General features: G+C 35.8%; 2 protein-coding genes across 3 annotated transcripts in view; one reads left to right on the top strand and one right to left on the bottom strand.

The window, feature by feature from the left end:
- Positions 1-24,997, top strand: part of SPR (Sex peptide receptor) — a 73,951-nt gene extending 48,954 nt beyond the window's left edge. The window contains exons 4-6 of the mRNA XM_065227023.1: positions 3,085-3,146; positions 7,612-7,734; positions 23,570-24,997. Coding sequence (XP_065083095.1) covers positions 3,085-3,146; positions 7,612-7,734; positions 23,570-24,188 — 804 coding nt within the window. The 3' untranslated portion in view covers positions 24,189-24,997. The remainder of the gene's footprint in view (positions 1-3,084; positions 3,147-7,611; positions 7,735-23,569) is intronic.
- Positions 1-25,169, bottom strand: part of LOC135705327 (putative uncharacterized protein DDB_G0271606) — a 225,513-nt gene that overhangs the window by 191,862 nt on the left and 8,482 nt on the right. The gene's annotated exons all lie outside the window — the stretch shown is intronic.

Raw genomic sequence — 25,169 nt, forward strand, 5'->3', positions numbered from 1 at the left:
AAATTTAAATTAGTATTAGATTCATTTTACAGAATGTATAGTGACCAAAAAACACGTGTTGCCAAAAACGGGAAGGCACTGTATTGAAAACTTGGTCGCATTCGAGATTCCTAGTGAACGTGCAGGATTCGCGAATGATTCAGGTTGGGCCATCAATTTTGCACTCATTTTGTCTCTCGGGGAAATTTATGGCATAATTTAATTTGAAGTGCAAGCCGCATTCAAATTGCGCTAACTTTGCTTTCAAAATTCATTACGTTTTCAACATGCACTTTTACCGGAAAAGTAACATCTGGGTTGGGAAAAACGTGGCGTCAATTATTAATTATTGAGGCAAACATTAAGCTAAAAGTATTTGGTCAGGATAATAATCTTGGGAAAAAATCGATTGCGATTAGCGAGTAACTTCAAACGAGAAACCGCCCTCCAAAAGAAGTCTATCATGGAAGGTCATTAGGGTCATTCATTATCGGAAGACACAGATGATGATTTTGACGTTGATAGAACTAGGTGGGTGGTTAATTAAAATGTAAATTAACGTATTTTGGAAGCTCAGTTTCAGGTTGAAGCGGAAATAGAAATTTGAGCGAGCGCGATGCACAGTGGTCGGGGATGGAAAAATCACGAACTTAATTGAATTGTGTATAAACGAATATCAAATCAAAGTTGGCCCCGTGGAAAATAGAAGAACTATGAAAATGATGATGATTTCTAAATTTTGCACGTTGAGGTATACGAGTATTTAAAGGAATTATTCACTTACATATTATTGTCCACCATTCTACAATTTCAAAAATGTACCATTAAAAAAATTCAAAACCTTACCATTTCCTCTAAAGAGGTAGAAGGATCCTTTTTTCGGCAAAGTTGTAGAGCTACTCAAAATATCAAACTTTGTTGAAAATAACAATTTGTGTATTCCTTGCAAAGTTATAGCACTTCTTATCTTTATTTTATCCTATTTTTGGCTGCGTATACGGGAGACGGTGGCAAACTGGCAGTGTCTCACAATATCAACTACTCTTTTTAAAGCTTAGATTTTGTACTAAAAAGTAAGATTTGAGTTAATAGGGTCACGTTGAATGTTCGCGTGTTTTCATTTTCTATACAAAAACGAGTCAAACTGGACTAACTGCTACTCAATTCCACAAGCTACTTGTTTCACTTATTTATGAATTGGCGCTTACTAAACCTTCACTACTTTGTATTACAAAGTGTAAGCTTTAAGAAGAGTATTTAGTTGATATTATGTCCCGATTGCCACCTTCTCTCCTATAAGCAGTTAAAAAGAGAATAATATAAGATTTAAAGTGCTATAACTTTGCACATAACCACATACTGTCTTAAGCAAAAACATGTAATTTTACTTTGTTTATATTTGCCTAGAACATAATTTGTTTGAAAAGTTATTATGTAAAAAGTAAACGGCCCATATATCTAAAACTATTAGTTATATGACTGGTATTTTCAACAAAGTTTCATATTTTGAGTAGCTTAACAACTTTTCCGAAGAAAGTATCTGTCTATCTTTTTAGGGGAAAAAATAGGTGTATCAATTTATTCATAGAAGATCATGATAAAGTTTTGAAATGCTTCAATTGTGGGCAATACTAATTTGAACAATTCCTCTGAACACACTTTTTTGATTAAGTCCATAGTTTAATACACAATTCAATTAAGTTCATGATTTTGCCATTTTCGATCACTGTGCGATGGAATGTCGATCAGTCTGTAATAATACCCACAATGTGTCCAAATTCTGTGAATAATTATGACAAGATTCCATTCGCGAGCCTTAATTGAAGAATGATGATACTGTTTCACAAGTTTGTTGTCATTCATTTGACTATAAAAAATATTTTCGTTATTATGAAATCATACGATTTTATGATGATATCTTGAACTATTTTGAAGATGTTATGATGATATAACTGAACTGTTATGATGATAACTTGAATTTTTCAATATTGTATGTGTTTCATACATGAAATCTATCAATTTCACTTTCATAGAGTCACAATTTTATAATCAGTTTCAGGAAGAGTGAATACTCACCGAACATACAATCGTTGTGACTTTGATTCACTGAAAACGAAATTGACAACAAGGTTTCATTTGCCAAACAACATTTTCTTGTAACTTACAAGCACGAAATATTAGCATAACATCTAATATAAAATCATTCCAAATCATCAATTCAAAAAAATATATTATGGCTTAACACTCTTGGGTCATTCCTGACTTGACCAAGGATGAGATTTGAACATGTGACTTTGGCTAGAAGGGTATGGTGGTAGCCACTACAGCGAGACCGTCCCTCCAAAAAACATTTTGTAAAGCGAAATAAATGACAGCAACGCTGCTTTTACTCGAATCTGATTATGAATATGAAATAATGAATGATTCAATGTAGTTCTCCTCATGAAGTTATTTAAAATTTAACGTACCTATCTATACCATACGATTAATCGAATGTGAAGCAAACCCCTGGGACCCAATAAACATTTTATTTTACCACCAATGCAAGATATCAATGCCATACTCTCAGTTATAAATGAAAATCGCAAAGAAAACGACAAAACCAAACACAATACAAAACACTGATCGATTGGTATTAACTATTGATGTCATTTTTATGTCAGTAATAAACTAATTCTACCATAGGGCGACATATGAAGCAAACTTTTCCGTAATACATTTTTCGTGATTCATTTGCTACTCATTTAGCTCGACACTACCAATAACACGTTCGCTCTTATTGATTGATTTGCTTCCCTTTTGCATCAGCAACTCAACTTCGCACAACTGGGTGGGAAGAACTGAAGACATCAAATGACATATCGATAGATTACAGGGCCATTTTCACGAGCTCTGTTGGATTGCTGCATAATACAAGAAGGGTAGAGCGAAGTATACTTGCATGAATGGACGATGAGCAAATTTTCCGATCTGCGAGCTCATAATCAGCACTAAATAATAGCTGATGAGTAGTTGGACTTTGACTTAAGATATCTATGCAAGTGTATTGTACCAAGCTGAAAATCAACCACTAAAATTAATCTATTCATTTTCTCTATATTGCAGCTTCTACCGGCAATGTTCCATACAGCTTCAGTCTGGTTAACGTTGGCACTAGCCGTACAAAGGTAAGTAGCCTCCTAAATTATTTACTCACTTCCGAGCAGGATTGGCTGCCACTGCTGTGCAAAATTATAACGCTGCAAACAAGCGATTGACGTACAATAGCAGCAAGTCACGCAGTATAATTACCATTATCGTTCGACAGATGCCGAGTGAAGTGCCATGCTGTTGAGATAAATTGACTCTAGTAGATATTGATTTTAAATTGAACAACGCAGATAAAGGATAAGCCGGCATCTACACTACCGGTCAACATTTTGTATTTATATGAAGGCAAACAAAAAAAAGGTCACGCACACCTTACTGTAGATAGATCATAGAGTGGAAGATAAAAGTTGATAATATTGTAGAAAATTGCGGGTAATGTAAACGAATGCCGGTTTTTCAGAATATTGCTTCTGCAAAATGGGGTCAATTTGATCACTTATATTTCTTATTATTTTTTCTTTAAATGTTGTATTTTTTTTTTCTTTCTAGAATTAATTCTATTCCAACAAACCTAATTTGACATAAAACGTATTCTATCTGAACATATCATTGTTATTTATTGGCTAAAAATCTCAAAAATAAAGTTTAAAAAAAATGTTACCCTATTGTACATTTTTAGACAATTTATTAGATAGGCTTTATTTAAAAAAAAAATAAAGTTTCGTTTTATTTACCTAACAATATAAGTTTAAACAACTTGAACCTGATGATTAACCACTTCAAGGGGGTTATTCCGAGAGTCGAAGTAACTTTGTCACTAGTGAAGTTAGAAAAGTCACGTCGTGGTGACGTGACTCTCTGTGCAAATCAAATGGAGAGTCACTGATGTGACTTCACTAGTGACAAAAATCATTTCGACTCACGGAATAACCCCCCAAACAATCCTCTTGGCATACAACACAGAACCACATTTGGAACCTCGTACTTGTTCACCTCGAGTAAATTTATCAACTTTTTTTTTTCAAAATCCCCACGAATCTTGAGGTAGCCGTCCTCCGCTTACAGCCGATTGAACAGTTCCACCAATGCCTCGCAGTTGTTATCGCTGTTGTACTGTTTGATTATGAATTCCATGGACGTAGAACCACTCGTGTTTAACGCGCTTTTCCGGATTTATCAGGATCCGACGGTGTTGAGCTTCAGAACCGGCTTAGGTTTTGTTGATCTTAAACAGCTCGAATCTTGGATCATTATTCCCAGTTTGATTATTCGGGTGAAATTTCGGTGCTGCCGCAATGATTTTAGGTTAGATACAGCAACCTACGTTTCCTTGCACAATCACAAACAATCAAAAAAGTCACTAAAACTTCAGGGTTGCCAAACTCATGGGATACTTGATTGGTATGCTTCGGCACAGAGTTTGGAACAGCTTTCGGCACTGCTTAGACATTTGGCACAGATTGAGGTGTGCAGAGTTGACTATCATTTTTATGAGTTTCATTAATTTAGCCATTGAATCCAGTGACTATCAAAGTGACCCGCGGGCCACAAGTGTCATTAAAATTTCATCTTTAATATGGCACCTGTATTGCCTGTATTTCATGATGACAACACAATGAATCTTTCACACTCTCTTTCTAATGAATACCAACCATTGCACAGTGGTCCAGGATGGGAATTAAGCAAGACAAAATCCTAGTGCTGTTGTCTTATGTTTCAGACGTTGGGTTTCTTCGGGATTATAACATGGGTCTTAGAAAGTTTAACCTCAAACTGATGGTTTCTAAATGCACGGCCTCACGGAGATTAATGGTGTACCGAATCGAAATGCTCGCTTTTTAAAACTTGTTCTGACAAACGAAGCAGCAACTGCAGTAAGTGATGTTTCGGGGGTCATTTAATCGCTTAATCAATGTTTTATTTATTTAATATTAAATACTATTTTCAAAACGTTTGTAATCTTTTTTTTTTTCCTCTGCTGCTGAAAAACTGTTCCGAAGAACTGGCGAATCCAATTGCTCACTTATTCAATCAATCGCTTCGTGAAAGGACCTTTCCAGCGGCTTGGAAATCTGCTTACGTTGTTCCTATACACAAGTCAGGCAACTGTAACCAGGTGACAAACTATCGCGGAGTATCTATTCTTTGTTGTCTCAGTAAAATATTTGAAAAACTGGTGCACAATGTTTTATACAACGTAGCGTCTCCGATTATCTTCGAAGGTCAGCATGGCTTCATGAAGCATCGCTCTACAACAACGAACCTCATGTGTTACGTCACCACAGTGTCCCGCGAAGTAGAAGAGAGGCGGCAAGTTGACGCGGTGTATGTTGACTTCGCGAAAGCCTTTGATACCGTACCGCACATTCAGCTCATTGAGAAACTGAGGCACATAGGTTTTCCAGATTGGATTACGGAGTGGATTTCTTCGTACTTATGTGATCGTACCGCAAATGTTGTGATCAACTCGGCTCGTTCCCGCTCTTTCAACATCACGTCTGGTGTACCCCAAGGAAGCGTTTTGGGACCACTATTATTCAACATTTTCATCAATGATCTGTGTTTGCGGCTTTCCTCGTTCAAGCTCTCATTCGCTGATGACCTTAAATTCTATCGTGTCATAGCTTCTCTCTTGGACTGCTTTGCTCTGCAAGAGGATATCAACACTATGCGAGTTAACAACAAGAAATGCAAAATTATTTCCTTCAGTCGCTGCAATAGCCCCATTCTGCATCAATACAGGATGGAAACGGCGGAATTAGAACGAGTTTCGTCCATCTGCGACCTCGGTGTTACCATCGATACGAAACTAAGGTTCAACGAACACGTGGGAATTATGACTGCCAAAGCTTTTTCTGTGCTGGGATTCATCCGTCGCCATGCGTCCGAGTTCACCGACATTTACGCGTTAAAAACTCTCTACTGTTCGTTGGTTCGTAGCATTCTGGAGTACGCTGCTCCAGTTTGGGCCCCTTACTATGTAGTTCATGTTCTTACCATTGAACGGGTACAGAAAAGGTTCGTACGTTTTGCATTGAGACAGCTTCCCTGGAACGATCCGTCTAATCTTCCTCCCTATTCTGACCGATGTAAGCTCATAGGATTGGAGCCACTATCTACCAGACGAGTTACGATGCAGCGATTATTTATTTTTGATGTCATCGGAGGATTTATTGATTGTCCTGAACTTCTCGCACAGATCCCACTAAACATTCCTCCCCGACGGTTTCGGAACTCACCTTTATTAGCAGTTCCATACCACAGAACAAACTACGGATACAACAACCCGTTCGATTCGTGCCTTCGCTCGTTCAATGTTGTTTGTGACGAATTTGATTTTAATTTGACCAAAAATGTTTTTAGAAATAGGATTAGAAGCAATCTTTAGTTTATAAGAAAATAGTTCAGTCTGTACGACTAGTCGAAGACGGTGATATATATAAAATAAAAAATTTTGCTATATGATAATATTTGACGAACATAAATGTTTGTTTTGTTTCCCTTGATTTGTTTTCCGTGCTACCAACGCCAGCGAGGCAGCTCCCACACCTGGACCCTACCTATCGACCCATCAACTCATGAACCGGAGAATAACGGCTTTACTTCACTTTCGAAGGAAAGCGTGATCAGAGATGTAATGCCTCAGAACATCCCTGCGGCGCCGACTGGGATTGAACCCAGGCCTGCTGGGGTGAGAGGTAATCACGCTTACCACTACACCACCAGCGCCGCTCGTACATAAATGTGTGAATGACAAAATATTTTATTTGCTTCGATTGATGAAGAAACACTTGAAAAGCTTAAATTACAATATTTGTTATAAACTTTCAGTGAGCCAAATATAACAATTTTGTGAATTAATTCATGTGGTATTCATCAGTGTTTTGATCATGTGTGGGCATCTTTTTGGAAAAGTATATCAACATCATTAAGACAAACAACTTTTTCAGTGAAGGTCATCGAATATTACATATTCCCCAATATCTCAGGAGTTTTGTATTGAAACATAGTGTAATTCTGAGAAACGATGACGTTTTGGTATTTTATACATAAGTCCTAAAAATTTCATAAAGATTGGTTAACAAACAACAAAGATACAATGTTTTTAATTATAATAAGATTTAAGATGGCTCTATTGTCCTTACACGCACTTTAGTATGAAATCAACGCATTTATTCTTATTATTGATGGCCATGCCGAAACACCAAGTATTCGCATAAACATAAGTGATGGAAAGTCTCTTAAAGTTACGAAACATCAAATTCAATTATCCAGCAGCTTGTCATAGAAAATCCTCGAAAATTGGCTTCAAGTTTGTCCAAAAATATAGAAAAATCCTCCCTGAGGTAACCAACCGTCAACAGTTTTTAAGCTGTTATCGTTCAATATTCAATCCCTCTAGCATGGAAAATTGTCAGCGGAATCCTCCAAAACAATAACTCGAAAATCTCGTTATCAACTTTCCAAGATGTTACCATTATTTGTTTTTGTTTTGTTCGTAACGTTTATTGAATTTTATCTTTCCTTTCACACTCCATGCAGGTACGTGTATGTTTGCCATGCTCCCATCGCCAGAACGTGGTGTACAATTCCCCGGGTGAAAAAGTGTATCGCCTACATCTGTATAGCAGCCCTAATTCATCAGAGCACCAGATTTTTCGATAAGTAAGTACAACTCCACAAAAACCTACGCTTAATGCAGTGGGTGGTAAAGTTTATGACTTGGAAAAACATAATTGCAGTATAGCGTGAGATTAGAACCATTCAGACAGATGCACTCAAAAAGACATTCCGGCAGATTGGGGAGAAGCATGCTATTTACGGTTGTTCACTGAACAATGTTCGGCATGCATGCATTGCAGCAAATGCGATGAACTACGCTTGGAGGATTTACAAAAGCGTCTGTGGATTCCATTAGCGGCATGTTTGCCAACATATCCAGTTAAACATCAGTTACAAGCTAACTGGTCCTTGCGTCGGAAAAAAAAGTGTTATAGCCATTCTGAGGGTAAAAGCACAGACAAACAGACGTAACTCTTGGAAAAAGTTTTTCTTGAAAACATAGTATCTTAAAACATAGGACCTCAGTAACGACATATCTCGGGCTGCTCGCGGAAAACAAGCTTTCTCGCTAACTCGCAAATAATATTGCATACAAGTTCTATAGCATGTATAGAAACGTCAAAGTGATCCGATGCCAGCGCTGCGGCGACTAGTTCGCGCAACTGATAATATTCAAATCAATCGTTAAATGTGTGAACGAAGATACACAATGAAGTGTTACGTCTGTTTGTCTGTGCCAGAATAATCGTAAACGAACAGTAGGAGCTGTCAAATTAGCATCAGAGCTTCAAAAAAACACTGCACGCAAAAGCTAACTTTTCTTTTTGTCTCCTTTCTCCATGAGATTGAAAGAGATATGAACGAATGGAGACCAAAACAAATTGGAAATTTGATTTCATTCGAATTGTTTGCAGATGGACGACGTTTCAGTCCTGTGTGCCAAATATATTCAGTTGTCATTTAATCATGTGACACAAGTTCTGAATGTGAGAGCATCATCGATATAGATACGGTTCTTGTTGAGAATTAGCAATTTCTCCGGGGCATCGACACATTTATGGGGGCACTGGAACATGCCCGGGAGACCCAATATGACCGTGGACTCTCAATAAGGCCATTACTGGCCGAGTTCTGCAAAATCATGGAACTTGATGTGTCACACGACGGGTTTTATTTCTAGTAGAGAATTGGCCACTTCCCTGAGGACACCGGAACGGAACATATCCGGGAGGACCAATGTGACCTTGCACTCTCAATAAGGCCATTGCCGGTCAAGTTTTTTTTAATAACCATGAAGTTTGACGACGCGTTTTAATTCTTGTTGAGAATTGGCCACTTCCCCTAGGGCACTATACCATTTCCGGGATGGTCAATGTGGCCGTGGCATCTCAATAAAGCCATTATCCGCCGAGTTTTGAAAAACTATGAAGTTTGATATGTCGCAATTGTTTCCTAAAAGTATTTTCTGCGTGAAAAAATAAGTCAACTGAAAAACTATTCAATGAGATGAGATTTAACCCTTGACCAGTTCCAAGCCAAATAGGATGCAAAAATAAAAATTTAAGGCTGGGCAATCATTCAAATTTGTGCAAGAATACGGCCATTTGGATCTTGTATTTTATTCAAAATGGCGTCTTTTACATTTTTCAATAAATTGTAGCACTAACACGTCAGTTCTGATCGAAATAACGTCTGAGACAAAGTTGTTTAGAAAAGTAAAGTCAATCTGCGAAAATTATACAAGGTAATTTTTATTTTTATTTTGAGTAAAAATTAAAAAAAAAAGTTTTAAAAACTGAAATAAGTTTTAAAATATGAAATATTTAAATTCAAAAAAGTGTATAATCAATATTAAAAAGTTTATTTTTATATTTTCTCTTTATTATAGTCATTCGTGACTATCCGCTTATCCGCTATAGCGGTTATCCCCTAGCTTTTGCCCAGAAGATTTTGTTCGTTAGGACAGATCCTAATTTGATGGATCGTGTACTTCAGCCATATTTTTAAGCAACTGAAGAAAAATACAAAATTACTTAAGGTCATAAGAAAATAACACGCTAAGGGTATTCAATTCAAAATAATCATTAATTCACAAAAAACAATCCTCCTAACAGGGATTATCATCCTTTTAAACTAAACGGCCACTGATGATAATGAATGATGAATAGGTTTATTCATGTGTTGCTGTAAAACTGTCATCCCTACTGCATCCAAGCATTTCAAAAAGGCCATCATTCTTCACGTGGTTAAAACATCCCACTATCTCCTGTCTGCTACGATGTCGTGATATTACAGACAGGCGGGAAGGCTCATATGCTATTCCGGCACTGCCTGTGTGGTTCATTCTTTGCTCACATAGGGTAAATTAGCCTATTATGGACCCCTTAGCAACTGTTTTAACAATTCATGACCTAATAAATATATATTTAAACAACGTTTTTTTTTTCTCCATTAGCTGCATGTTTATCTTTAGCTTATGCTGTGAATACCCAGAAAAATCTGCATTAAAATTTGAAGCTGACAAATCTACAAATCATCAACGAATGAACCACCAGAGGAAACATTCAAATTTCATGTCAAAAATGGTCCAATGAATTTCCTAAAAAATCATTGATCCGCAAGTTGTTCCTTTAAAGGTAAAGGTTAAACAATATGTAAAGTTACCATACATATACAGACACACATGGCTGCATTTCCAAGGAGAAAGAAAACATACACGAACGATAATCATGAAGCGAATGATCCAAACGACGAAGATGTTTGAAATAAATTCAAGGTTTTTATGGCAATTTATATCCCGGCGTGGGTTAAACTATGCGAAATGGTGCTTTTCAACTACATATATCTCGGTACCAAGGAACTAGTGAATCCGGCTTGGTTTAGCAACAATGAAAGGAAGAAAACCCACATAACACGGCACGTGTAGCCGGAATTGCTACAACTACTGCCGCAAAACGTTTTTACTTCTGGGTGCAGTAACAACAATTTTAACGGAATGTGGGATGTTTTCTCTTCCTCATCACATCAAGGTATCTGAGGAAGCCCTTTCACGAGTGTGCTGAGATTGCCTAGAGGATGGTAATTTCGCTCTAGTTACCTTAGAAACATTCTTTTTGTTTTCCCCAAATGAAATGCCATGCCAACCTTTTGTTGTCTAGCTGAGCAATCTCCAATCTGTAATGTATCGCCTGAAAACCGTTCAGAAAAAGCGAAAAGTTTCCATTCCACTTCTGGGTGCGGAGTCTGTCTGCAAAAAACAGACAATAGAATCACTATTTTCACTGTGACCAGTTACGGTTACGAGAATTCATTGAAATTTGTGTTCATAGTATCGCTACATAACATACCGACTGTTAGATGCACATTATACTTGCAAACATTTTAAAACATATACTAGGCGAATAGATATAATGTCGGCCTAAACGCCCCTAATTTGGGCCAATACATAAATTCAGCAATCGACTAAATTTTCAATAGCAACCAAAAATATCCATTAGTATGGTAGAGCGCTACCCGAGCAAAGTCGGTTAACAAAATGAAAGCAAATCGATATTAAAGTGTGCAGCTCCTATCATAATGAAAACTCATTTTGATTTCAAATGTTGCGACATAAGTCTGATATCATATTGTGCTTTCATTATGCAGTCAAGACTTTTTAAATGAAAGCAACTTAACTTGAAGTTCTGCTGTTTACGTCTTGTTTAAAATTTAATTTAAATTCATCTGTCGTTGAACTAATGATTATTGTTTATTTGATTTGTTAAACACATTTTAGGTCATTCGTGACTTGCCCGGGGTGAGATTGGAGCCCAAGTCTTTCAGCTTGAGAAACATGGCTCGTATTCAGTTGAACATTATGAATGCAAAATCAGTAAACAAATTGATTTCATTGAAAGCAGGATTAGTTTTCCGTTTGCTTCAACAGTGTAAAATTTTGCTCTCATTTTTGCTGTGTTAACCGTTAAGTCAACCAAAATGAGATCAACTGGAGTATTCAGAATAAGTTACATCTTAACAGCAAATTTTGATTTCAATTTGATCTTCAGCTTTGCTCGGGTACTTAGTCGTAATCGCCCATTTCCGTTCTATCAATCATAAAAGATCAATAATATCAATGATTTCACCGTGCACAAATCAATAATAGGTTTGTTCGGATGCGTTAGTTCATCATCAACATAAATCCTATTTGAGCGCATTGTATGAATATTTACGCTCATTGTTTCCAAAACAGAAGAAGCGCTCCTAATGGCGTTTCAATGCGTTAGGACGGAATTGAAACTTGTAGAACAAATTTAGAATCAAAAAGCAGTTTTAGTTTTTAATCAATATCTCAACAATTTGTGACTCTGTATCAAATCCAACGGTACGTATGGAAAGGTGAATAAATTTAAAAGTCATCTTTGATAGAAATATTCTAGTTTTTGTTTAAACTCGTTCAGAAAAGAGAGGTAAAGCGCGGGTTGTGCTTAGTAGGACGGAAATTAGATCAAAAACCCTACCGTCTCAATGATGCGTTCATCTTGATAAAATTGATAAATAGCAGATTTTTAGGGATGGGCCCAATCTTAGATCCATAGGCCAACGTTAGAGCCATTTCCCCTATTAGGATTTAGTAGGAACCAAAAATTATTTTTAAAGATATTTTTATTTAAATATTTCACATCAACCATTAAACATTCTTAAAACCTATGAATCAAGCAGAATTTTCAGGTATGAAATTTTTTTTTAACTAATTTCAAAATGCTCAACCACGTGATAGTGATAGTCAAGAACTCTGTAGCTTCTAGTATGGTTGACACAGCCCAACTACCATTACTCCTCGTCCACACGCCACAAGAATATCGCTTTCGTTGAATCGACAAAAACAAAATATCAATTTTAATCCATTATACACAATAGGTCTATGCCAAAAACGTGACCAGAATAATGCTGATATTGTTTTGCATAAAAAAGACACCCAAAAAAAGAAAGAAAGAGCAGTAAACACGTTGCGAAATAAGCCTTAGTACCACTGCCAATGATTCATCTCATTTGAATAACAATCGCAGCAGGCTGGAAAATCCCAAAGTGATACATAACAACAAACTCTCACACTTATTAAAACGAGAAACACTCAAACGAAGTGAAAAAGTGCTCTAGTAAAGCGACTAAAATTGCCACGTTAAATTTTGGCTTGCTTTGCGTCGACCTCGATCCTCTACCGCAGCAATCGCCTACAGCCTATATGCTGTTACAGTCTTCTGGGTTATCATATAGAGCATTTCCAGCCCAAAACGCAAACCCGTTGGTCATGAGTGTTTCCGATTTGAATGAAACATTTCTCACGTGTTCGCTGCTACTAATGGTTGCATTTTTCATTTAAATATGATTTTTTCCTCCAGAGTAACTTTTGAAAAGGGCGTATAAAAAATGGATTATTTTTTTTTCAAAAAATCATTACTTGAAAACTATTGATCTGATCAAAATAGCATATGAGAAGAAGTTTTAGGTAGTTAAATTATCTTTGCGGAAAAAAATACACTGAAAGAAAAACTTAGTAAATTAATATTTAAAAAACGTAAAACGATGATTATCTCAAAACACCCCCCCTTCGATCATTATAATTTTTTTTTTGAAGAAAACTGAAAAAATGCCCTAATATTTGGTAAAGAGTGTATGCTGGTAACTTTCTTAAAAATTTTTTTATAATTTTTGAAATTTTTGTTGGTTTTTACAAGTTGGTGAAATTGCATATTTTTTAGTGAAATAGTAATTTATTTGGATTCTACGCATAATTTTCAAAAACATTGCATATAAAAACTTTTTTCCTAAGTCCAGCCGTTCTCAAGTTAATGCAATTTAAAAAAAATAATTATAATAATTTTCTACATTTTGGGCCATTTTCAAATGTTAGTCGTGATGTCCAGCAACGAGATGTTTTTCCATGAATATATATTAAAAACAGACAATTCATTCTCAAATATGGTAGCTGTCAGACTTACCCGTTTCTATTTAGACGCAGCGGAAAAGAAACAAGTTTATAAGTAAATACTCTCAAATATACCCAAATAATCAACAAACCCACTCATGTGCCTTTTTTCTGTCCTCTATTAGTTGTATACCTGGATAGAATTGGGTATGTCATAACAGAGGCTCAAAACATAAACAGGTAAACAAATATGTTATTAAACCTGTAATTGAGATAAATTCTCTAGGTACTTCTCTGACGTATACCATATTGTGCCTTAAGAGCTCATCCCGCGATATCACAACTACATAAAAAGGCACCCCGTGGAGGCTTCTTACACTCACACTTAAAAAAGTTTGCTATAATCAATTGTACCTAATGAAGATAGGTATAATGTCAACATTGTAATTATTCTGCTACATATATATATATATATATATATATATATATATATATATATATATATTGGGACGATCTTCACCTGTTCCATTCAGTTCATCTCTCTTAGCGTTTCAAGTTAAAAAGCAAGTAGTTTTTTACGATGGATAACAATTTCAAGTGTTGAAAACCTCTACCTTAATCAATTTCAAAGCATGACACAGTAGCAGTTCAGTTGCTTATCTCAAAATTATTAGAATTTTTAAAGTTGCAAATAACAGTTCAAAAGTGTATTTTTATGTCAGATGGAGCAGCATCACAATACAAAAACATAAAAAATGTTGCTAGCATTTGTGGATTTAAAGATAAGCATAATGTAGAAATTGAATGGCATTTTTTTGCAACTTCACACGGCAAAGGTCCTTGTGATGCGATTGGCGGTACCCTTAAGAGAATGGCAACCAGAGCAAGTTTAGCTAAGCAACACGAGCACCCTATAACGAACCCTAAACAACTGTACGACTGGGCAAATAGTCGTAAAGAAGATCTTCAAACAAAAATGTCATTTTGTTATGTTTCTACGGAAGAATACAAAAAGGCTGACACGGAATTTGATCCAATTTTTAAGAAAGTGAAACCAATTCCTGGAACTCGAAAATATCATTGCTATATTCCAGTTTCAAACAACCAAATTGCAGTAAAAATATTCTCTAATTCAAACGATACACCCAAAGTATTCAATGTATTCAAATAATATGAGTTGTAAAATAAAATAATAAATATATACTGTTTCTTATCTCAACAAATCTTTCATTTGATCACATCAACGTGCTTCTCTTCCGCTGCCTCTAGACAGAAACGGGTAAGTCTGACAGCTACCATATCTGAGAATGAACTGTTTGTTTTTTAATATACAATCATGAAATAAAATCTCGTTGCTGGACATCTCGACGAACATTTGAAAATGGCCTAAAATGTTGAAAATTGTTATAATTATATTTTTTTAATTTGCATTAACTTGAGAACGGCTGGACTTAGGAAAAAAGTTTTTATATGCAAAGTTATCGAAAATTATGCGTAAAATCCAAATAAATTGTTATTTTTCAAAAAAACATGCATTTTCATCAACTTGTAAAAATCAACAAAAATTTAAAAAACTATAGATTTCTTTTTAAGGAAGTTACCAGCATACACTTTTCACGAAATTTAAGAGTATTCCATCAATTTTCTTGAAAAAAAAAATTATAAAGATCGAAGGGGGGGTGTTTTGAGATAATCATCGTTTTACGTTTTTTAAATACTAATTTACGAAGTTTTTTCTTTCAATGTATTTTTTGCGCAAAGATAATTTAACTACCTAAAACTTCTTCTCATATGTCGTTTTGATCAGATCAACAGTTTTCAAGTTATGATTTTTTGAAAAAAAAATAATCAATTTTTTTATACGCCCTTTTCAAAAGTTACTCTGGAGGAAAAAATCATATTTAAATGAAAAATGCAACCATTAGTAGCAGCGAACACGTGAGCAATGTTTCATTCAAATCAGAAGGGGTCGAGACAAAATTGACATTTTTTTTAACGATTTGAGCTAGAAATGCTCTATAGCAAGTTTCACTGCTTTTCATGGAGCCGCGTGGTCGTGAGCGCAAACATGCGACTGTTTATTAAAAAGTAAAAAGCAAACGATGCGAAATATTTTAATATTCACGTCATAAAAATAGTATGTTTTTTTATTACTCAGTCGGCATCTAGTTTGCAGTTAAGGTTGCATGAATGAAATTTAACATGGAAATGAGAATATTTTCATGCAAACAACGTTGCTAGCGATACCAAAGTACAGGAATGTCCGTGATGGCAGTCATCAACGGAAGATGCTCACTTCAGGCATGATGTTTTCAGTAGGAGGAGGAGATGAAGCCAGTTTCTGTTGCATCAAGTGCCATTATTCCCGGAGTGAGCATTACACTTGCCCACTACATGAGTAGTGGAAATTAGAAAAACAATTTACACAAAGTTCCACTCGACTGGAGAGTGAGCTAAACACACAAGAGGAGCGACTAAATTGTTAATTTTGAAGTTTAGCAACTGTTTCGTGGTACAACCTTCATTATCAACCATAATGGTTTGAGATGGGAAATGTAAGCGGAAAATTGTTGCGCTACATAAACCAGATGTATTTTGATTATTTTCGGCATTATAGAACGTACGAGATAGATTCCTGTGAGGTAGATGTTTTTTCATTATTGCAAGGAAAAACAAATACCTATGTTAACTTTTTCCCGCTCATGGTTACTATGGTGCACCACCGCCTTTCGCATGTTATGCTCAAGTGTAATAATAACGTCGAGTAGTTGTACAATAAACTGAAGAAGTCTGCGGATTGTAAATGAAACAGGGGAAATGTTGGCTTCGGCAATACCTTAACCTATTATCAAATATTATAAATTAACAATATGGTTCACTCTTCTATTATCCCCAAGACACGATTTTTCCCGACACTAGCGGCTCTAGTGACGCGAAAGGTGACTACTACACTGTAAATTGAGCGTAACAAGGCTATCAAAAACAACTCACTGTTGATTAAAATTTAACACACGGTAAGAAAAAAATAGTCAAAATTAAGTTTATATCTCAAGCCCCACCAGGATTTTTAGAGGTACAAAATCTCTGATTATGAAGGATGGGTGTGGAAGCTGCTTCTCGGGCGTCGGTAGCATTGGTATTCAGTACGGAAAACAAATCCACGAAAAAAAGTTTATTTCACCCAACTAGGTACTATGTGGGAAGCCAAAAGTAAGTAAAGTCCCATGTACTCAATTAATCATGTTTTGTTGTTTTGACATCATCCACATCCAGAGGGCCAGTCACTTTCGAATATATGGGAATGGTGGGAAACCATTTGGAAATGCATGAACATTTTCAGTTTTTATTCATTATCGTCTTTCGAGTCGTCTTTATGAGCAGTTTGGCAGTTGTCACAAATGACATCAAGATGCCTAGCCAGAGTCAATTTTGTTCTGAATAGTTTTCAATCTGACAAGTAGGCTTACTCAGATTGGGCTTTTCCGCTTTTCGCGCTGCCGTTCCGCTTCCACTGTAATTGCGTAATAAATAATAAAGCGGAATGAAACGATGCAAAATGGAAAGCAGAATCAAAACAAAACCACAAATAATGCTACCAGAAACTCAAATTTCTTATGGTCATAGGGTTACAAGAAGTTCAAAATAAAAATAAACCCCGTTAATATGCACGAAGTGTCATTCAGATAAGCGGGGTCCACCGTATTGTAGGATATTTGGACACCGCAGAAATCTCCCTTTTATACCTGCACCATTCTAAATATGCGATTATAACCATTTCCCCAGAATTTGGGTACATTTTACTCATCGTAATAAAACTGGTTTACTCAGATTCTGCCAACTCCTTACTGTACATAAGAATGGGTACCGTCTACCCAGTCTCAGGGTACGGAGAAAATGAAACTTACCCAAAGCTAAAGTATAAACAACTCAAATTTAAGTAAAACTGCAGTAAACTCAGCACGGAAAACACGATAGACGGAAAACAAATCAAGAAAAAAAAATCTCTGTTAAATCTCTATAGTATTTAGTAAAGAGGCTGAATTTATAAAGAGACGACATGTCAAAATTGGAACAATCGATTGTCTGTCAAAGTCATAGGAAAAGTTAGAGTCGGTGTATAATGAGTCACGCCAAGAGTGAAGCCAAGTCTACCTATCGAATTGTCAAACCAGCTATCTATCGTGTAAAGTAAACAAACATTACGATGCTATGAAAGGTCCACGAAAGGTATTGCAATAAAATATAAAATATAATCGAAGAAATGATAATAAACACGCAGTGAGCATTCTATTGTCATGGGATACGTTTGGTAATGATCAGTAATGAGAATTTCTACTATTTTTTGTTAAGATAATTTGACAAAATCACTGATAATGACTTATAATGATTTACTACAGCCGCTATTTTTTTTTCTCGTTAGAAGTCATTTGAAGTTGATGTAGAAGTCCTCTGTTGCCAAGTGAAAAGAAAGGAAATCTTTCGAAAGCCGTGATGCGAGTTCAACTATTTTTCTCTTGGCGTGACTCATTATACACCGACTCTAGGAAAAGTAATTCCAATCGAGCAGAAGACCTGTCAAATGGATAAGATGTCACCTCTTTATAAATTCAGGCTCTTTAGTATTCAGTTCTTACAACCACTATAAATTGCCAAAGATTGCACATAAACACTCCATAGTCCAGTCCACAACACTCAACTTTATAATTTTTGTTTAGAACTATGATGGTTTTAACAGAGAAAGCTAGTAAGTAGAGAAACATGTAAAAAAAAAGCCTATTTACCAATGTAAACAATAACTTTGAACGATTTCTCGTGACTGTTGACTCAATCTGGCAAACTGACACCAACATCTGTGAGATAATTTGCTCTATCAGATGATATAGTTAGTTTGAGTGGGCATGTTGCAATTCGGGAACAACCGACGTTTAAATGCATTGAATACATTTGGCTTTTATGCCTTTGTACATGTTGCTGCATGTAGAACGAGGTATCCAACACGCATACTTGAAAGTACCCATTTATAAGTTAAAAAAGGTCCATTTTGAAGAAAAGTGACTAAACTAGTATCAGTAGTTTTTTACCCATTAATGAGTAACTGTTATCCGTTAATGGGTAACATTTGCTCATTAATGGGTAAAAATTGCTAATTTAATGGTAAGTCACTTATCTTTAAAATTTATATTTTTTACCCAATAATGGGTACTTTAAAGTTAGTTAAAAATTGAGTTCACTTTCACTCATCATGAGGCTAGGTAAAATTAAATAAATTATGAAAACTAAATTTTGAGAAATCCTCATCAATAATCCATTGAGTGAAAATTACCTAACCATCAATTGAATGCAATTGGCGTTGACAGCGACTCTGTAGCTCTTTACTCCTATGTTAAACTCCATAAGTAAACTTCAGACTGTGCGTGAAACATGGCGGACTTCGTACTATCAACCGGTGGAAACTAACGATATTAAATTGATTCACTACTGGAAAAGCCTATTGGTCCCAAGCAAATCGATTAACGTACCCTATTCTGGTCGAAATTCTAGTACTACACTATGTTTGTTTTGATTTTGTATGAAAGTTTGACAGATAAAATGAGGGGTTCGTGGATTTTCCTATGTTCCGAGGGGTGCATCGATTAGCTTGGGACCGAAGATAGTACCAGAACTGAGCCAAAAAGTTGAGCACATTTTTTCGGGACCTTCTGGTCTTAGAGTTACCTCTATGGTACTATCCTTTTACTTCACCGAAAAATCCCACTAGAAACTGTCAATCATTTCTAGAAGAGACCATTTTTCGACGGTGCCGTCAACGCCAATAATGGAGCACCAACGAAGACGATGAAGCACACAAAAATGACAGTATCAAAGGCAGCGCAAGTTGCTATGATTTTCATCCAAAAATAAGTTAAAAATTTCCCAATGGTGAAAACATGACGGTTGAGTACTTTTAACTTAAAATCGAATTCATTTATATTTTTTTTTTTTTTTTAGCTTTTTTAAAACTCAAGTGTTCTTTAGTGTTTTTTTCTTACCGTGTTTGTTAATCTATTACCCAAAATTGTGTTAACGATTATTAGCGTGTTGAAAGTTTTCCTCCTGTCAGTTGCCAAGTGGTATGTAAAGAGGGATGGCAGATATAATCTGCATTTTCTTTTATTTGTTTGGATTACCTCTAAGCCTTTTGTACATTCAAACTAAAGCAGATATCACGTTATTTAGATATGATATAATATAATATGATATCATATTATACAACGTTATTACGTTATTGATATCAACTATAGTCTGAACGTAGTACAATGTCATGACGTCAGGGTAGGCGTGTAACATGCATGAGAAAGCTAATACTGTTTGCCACACCTTTTATTTGACTAAACGTATGAATTGATTACACACTTAAATAATAAGGCCACGAATGTTTTTAGTCACCTTTCTCACCGGGAGAGGGTATTACTTATGCGTCTTTTCAGAAACATATGGGAATTCTGGAAGTGAACCATATTGTTAATTTATAATATTTGCTATTATCGTACTTGAAAGCTCAATTTTGGCATGTGAATACATTGTGTTTCAGAGCATCTATTGGCCAAATTTGAGTGCTCTAGGACTTTGTTTACCCCCCTGACGATAAAAGTAAAACATTTCCTCTACGTGTATCTGTCAATAATAAACCGGTGAAATGGAAATTACCATCTATCGTCCCTCTTTATTTGCAATACTTGTTATAAAGAAATCTGTTACAAATTAGCTAAACATGCAATTATATTATATATGCATTTTGGATATTGAAAATTGATTAAAATTTATTACAAAAATTTGTATTGCTCAACTCAACTAAGAGTCAAAGAATAAGAATCATCTTGCAGAGTACTACTAGCTTTTGCTTTGATCTACAGGAATTCTTCGAAACCGTAAAATACTTACCAACTGTACAGCAATGATTGATATTCACATCCAATCAGGCTTGACAACAAATATGCTATCAATGATTCAAACGAGAACGCATTATCATATCAGAAGAATTCCAGGCCATTGTTTTCCATTGAAAGCATATTTAAATTCTTCTACCATTAGCTCAGGCTCAAATCGCTTTTGTTCAGCAGGAAACGCTTTCCTGAAATTCAATAGACGCAAAATTAAATTGCTACGAATAAATACAGATGAACCCTAGGAGACGATTACAATCTTGATTAATTCAAGGCTGATGATTTTGTAAAAGCACCATCAATTGAGATACTGTGAAAAGAGGTGTTTAATTCGTCAAAAAACTTTGCTCGAGACCGTTTGATAGATAGATACCACTCGACAGAATAATTGTTCCTTGCGCTTAATTCAAATAAATTCCCACGTAATTTAACTTGTTTACAACTGATGAATTGGATACCTCGAGTGACAAAACCAAAACGCGGCAGTCATTTGGAAAAACAAACTTAACAGCTCATTTCAGCACGTAATAAATCCACATTTTATAATGCCTACCATCAGGTTTCAACACCAAGGAGAAAATTGTCCGTGTTCACTGTTGACCCACGCAAGTCAAGCCAAGGAGATGGAAAATGTCTTGCGACTATGGAGTTCAGGCAACCGTGTCCTTTGTACTATATCTTTACCTAGCGTCGTTTGTATACTAGGTGGTAAAGCATCACGACACGACGCTGCTGACAAAACAGTGGTTCGCATGAATTGTCAAATTTATTTCCTTTTCCATAGAGCACAGCAAGGACTTTGGACGCTATACACTGTTCCTGTTTGACCCATTAACACAAGATGGTGTTCAACTTTGCTCGGTAGTTGGCTCAGACCGGTGATATGGGCAAAGGCTATAATAATGTAGCTACAACGATGCACGCACAGTTTCTGTAATAAAATGAAAAATTACAGTTGCTTTGCTTGAGAGTGATGCAAGTGACACAGGCAACGCAGCAGCTGGGATGGTAAAACAATTAATATCTGTTTAAAAATTAATTGCTAAGCTAGTCAACCGGAAAATTAACAATCACAAATGGGATTTATTTCCACATTAAAATGCAGCACGTGCTTGTGACAAGTAGTTCGATTAATGGGAATTGTTTACACTGGTTATAGCCTGATTAGTAGTTTTCCTGTTATGTTTTACTTATCTAAAACTGTTTGAACAGCATCCCAATAGATTAGGTTAATATTCAAACAATTGTGGACCAACGAAGATACTAACTTTACTATTTTAACATAGTTGGTTAGTTATCTTTAAATTTTAACATTGGGGTAGACAAGACAAGGTAAGACGGTCACCTCAAGGTTGACATCATTTATCATTTAAATATAATTGCAATTAATACATTCAAACATTGCCTGCTTTAGTTCTTTCGTGTCTTTTCTTGCACATTGATGCAATTTAAACACTTACAAAACTACGGTTTTACATTAAATTTGGTTGGGACTTCGGGGTTCAGTATTAATTGAACAATCAACGTCAAAGCACGGTCAAATTTCTAATCTGTTTTCCTCACTATGCACTTATTTTTCAACCTGGATTTTTTTTTAAGTTGATTTTAGGTTCAGATTCGGGCTTAGAAATTGTTTGACAATTTTAAGGCAATCCATTTTGAAGATTTAGGATATAGAAACTTCTGTAACACCTTAAAAATAGAAGAAGAAAAAACATTACTGTGGGACCTAGACTACTAAGGAAAAATCTCATTACTGGAACGTGGAAAATTTTCTAAAATTTAAAGATCACGGACAAAGAAAATTTTGCATGCGTCTAGGACTCTAAGAAAATTCGATCTTGAAAAAGTAAAGATTCCGTGTTAAATTTTCGAGATTATGAACTATTTTTTTTAACATTGGAACCTTGGCTGAGACTTAATAGGTGATCTCTAAAAGAAATTTATTCAGAAAAATCACCCTGGAATATGTTTTGATATTTTGAACATATAGAATGCAAGTTCAGGCCAAGACACATTTAAATGCTTCTGAAATATAGAAAACATTTTTAGATTTTGGACATGGAATTTGTTGTTTTTAATCTTTGTTCCAGATAAGAAGTGCGGAAAAATAGAATACAACTTAATGAACTTAGAAAAAAAACTCAAGCTACTGTAAGATTTAAAAAAATTATGGTCTCTAAACAAATTCTAAAGCTTGACATTTTATATTTGGAAAACTTTTAAGATCACATGCAATCACATGGAGAAAAAAATATTTTCTGGACAAAAACTCAAAATATTAGTGATTACGTGAACATCAATTTAGATGGACAAGTTTGGAACCCACCACGGCATGTTTTTGGCGCTACTGTATATGGACGATCAAATGTGGTAGCCACAGCATAGTTCTGTCAAAACTTCAGCTTTTTCATCACTTCATTCGAGCAGTTAACGCTTACTACAACTTGAACTTTGAAATAAAATAATATCTAGAGAATTTTTCTTCTAGATAGTAATTTTTTGGTCTAATTTTGTTCATTTTCTGGTAGAAAGTCACGCCAAAACTGCTTGACAAAATGGTTCATTGGATAGTTCCGTCTATTCGCAACTCTTCTTGTCAGACTTTTCAGGCGGATTTTTTATTAATTATTCACACAATTTTTATCAAATCATGCTGAGATTTAATGTGTTTTTAATACACATTTTTTACATTGGTCGTAAAAAGCGAATTTAGTGACTAAATTTTAAGAAATAGTAACTTTAGTGACATTTTGGTGAAAAAAAAAACTGTTTTGTGACTGTCTTGAAAATAGTGATCTAGCCACTAAAAAATTACCTGCTACCAGCCCTGAGGTTTACATTATATATCGTGTAAAGTGAAATACAAATGAAATACAAGTTTATACGCATACATTTTTACATGACAAGTAAAATTCAGAATTTGTTTCTGTATATATATATATATAAAATCGCTCATTGCATACGACTATCCCCCAATAATGTTCACCACCAGTTCACGTGTTGTTCTGTCTTCATGAAAATTCTGAGCCACGACACGTTGCAAACCTCGGTAAAACATATAGACTAATGAAAATACTTTGCTTTCCCTTCCATCCTCTTTCAGGTCCTACAGTCTGGTGACAATCGAGTGGAACGGCCATTCGACGGAGGTATGCCACATAGAGACCTCTAGCTGGGTGCACGACTACGTGGGCGAGGATGTGTACTACACCTTCTACTTCTCGTTCCGGATATTGTTCGTGCATCTTATACCGTGTGGGAGTTTAGTTGCCCTCAACGTGCTCCTTTTCAAGGCAATGCGCCAAGCGCAACAGAAACGCGAGCGCCTCTTTAAAGATACGGCCAAAAAGCGGGAATGCAAACGGGTCCGGGACTCCAACTGCACCACGCTGATGCTGATAGTCGTGGTAACGGTTTTCCTTGTCGTGGAAATACCACTTGCTGTGATTACGGCCTTACACATCATCTCCTCGCTTATTTACGAGTTCCTTAACTACTACATAGCCAATCTATTCATTTTGTTTGCAAACTTTTTCCTCATCGTTAGCTATCCAATCAATTTTGCAATTTACTGCGGGATGTCGCGCCAGTTCCGAGAGACGTTCAAGGAAATTTTTGTTAAATCAAGCAAACAGATACCTGGTGGAAAGAAAGACTGTGGTTCTTCGCGTTATTCGCTAGTTAACGGACCAAGAACGTTCACCAACGAAACGGTGCTGTAATAGACGTAGCGGCGTTAACACTTTATCAACAACTAACGAAACGTTATAATACAGATTCATGACTTATGCAACGGTAATACACGATTAAGGAGTGCTTTTAATTTTGAACAATTAATGATTCGCAGCACTACGCGAAGTAAACAAAGAAGGTTAATTTAGGGAAGTTGCAAGGCAAATAATTAGCTTATTCTTCGGACTCACTCTGTTCGCACAAGTGCTACCCATGTATGATTACATATCAGTCACATTTGTAAAACGTTTATTGAGAAAATGACGGAAAAATTTAAAATAAAAAAAAATTATGTATAATGTTGCATTTCCTTACCGTTTTTGGCTTATCAGGCATCGATAAACCGCTGAACCCATCCCGGTAATTCCTGGGAATCGTAAAAAAAAAATATTTTTTATGTGTCCAAAAAGGTTCAACAGATTTTTTTTACTTTCTTAAGTTTATTCAATCTGCCCTTGGAAATTTCTTAAAACTTTCCTCTGGAATTTTCATCCACCGTTAGTTATTTTCTGATTCCTCCCGGAAAATTATTTCGGCTTCCCTCAAAAGTTTCTTCTTTCTTCGCTCGAAAGGTGCTTCGGTCTTCTCCCGCCAGTTTTTTCAACCTCCCACGGAATATTTTTCGACTTCCACCAGAAATCTCTTTCTTCCGGATTTTTTTTCCTAACTTCTTTCGACTGTCCCGAAAATCTTCTGGCTTCCACCGGGTTTTCCAGCGCCTCCGGGAAGCTTCTTCCGTCTTCTCTAGGAAGTTCCTTTAAACCTCAATCGGAAGTATCTATCGAATTCTCCCAGAAGTTTCTTTTATCTTCCTCTGAAAGTTTCTCCATGAGCTCCTTACGGGGGTTTTTTCCGACTTCTATCAATTTGTGAATCCTTCATGGCTTCCTTTAGACGTCATGATTGCATCCTAAACATTCTTTAAATTTTCCGCGGAATTTTCTCAATATTTTTCTTGGTAGTTCTCTGGA

This window comes from Ochlerotatus camptorhynchus, unplaced genomic scaffold (genome assembly GCF_037179485.1).
Source record: "Ochlerotatus camptorhynchus isolate MF236.1 unplaced genomic scaffold, CSIRO-AGI_Acam_v1.1 ptg000265l, whole genome shotgun sequence".
NCBI lineage: Eukaryota > Metazoa > Arthropoda > Insecta > Diptera > Culicidae > Ochlerotatus > Ochlerotatus camptorhynchus.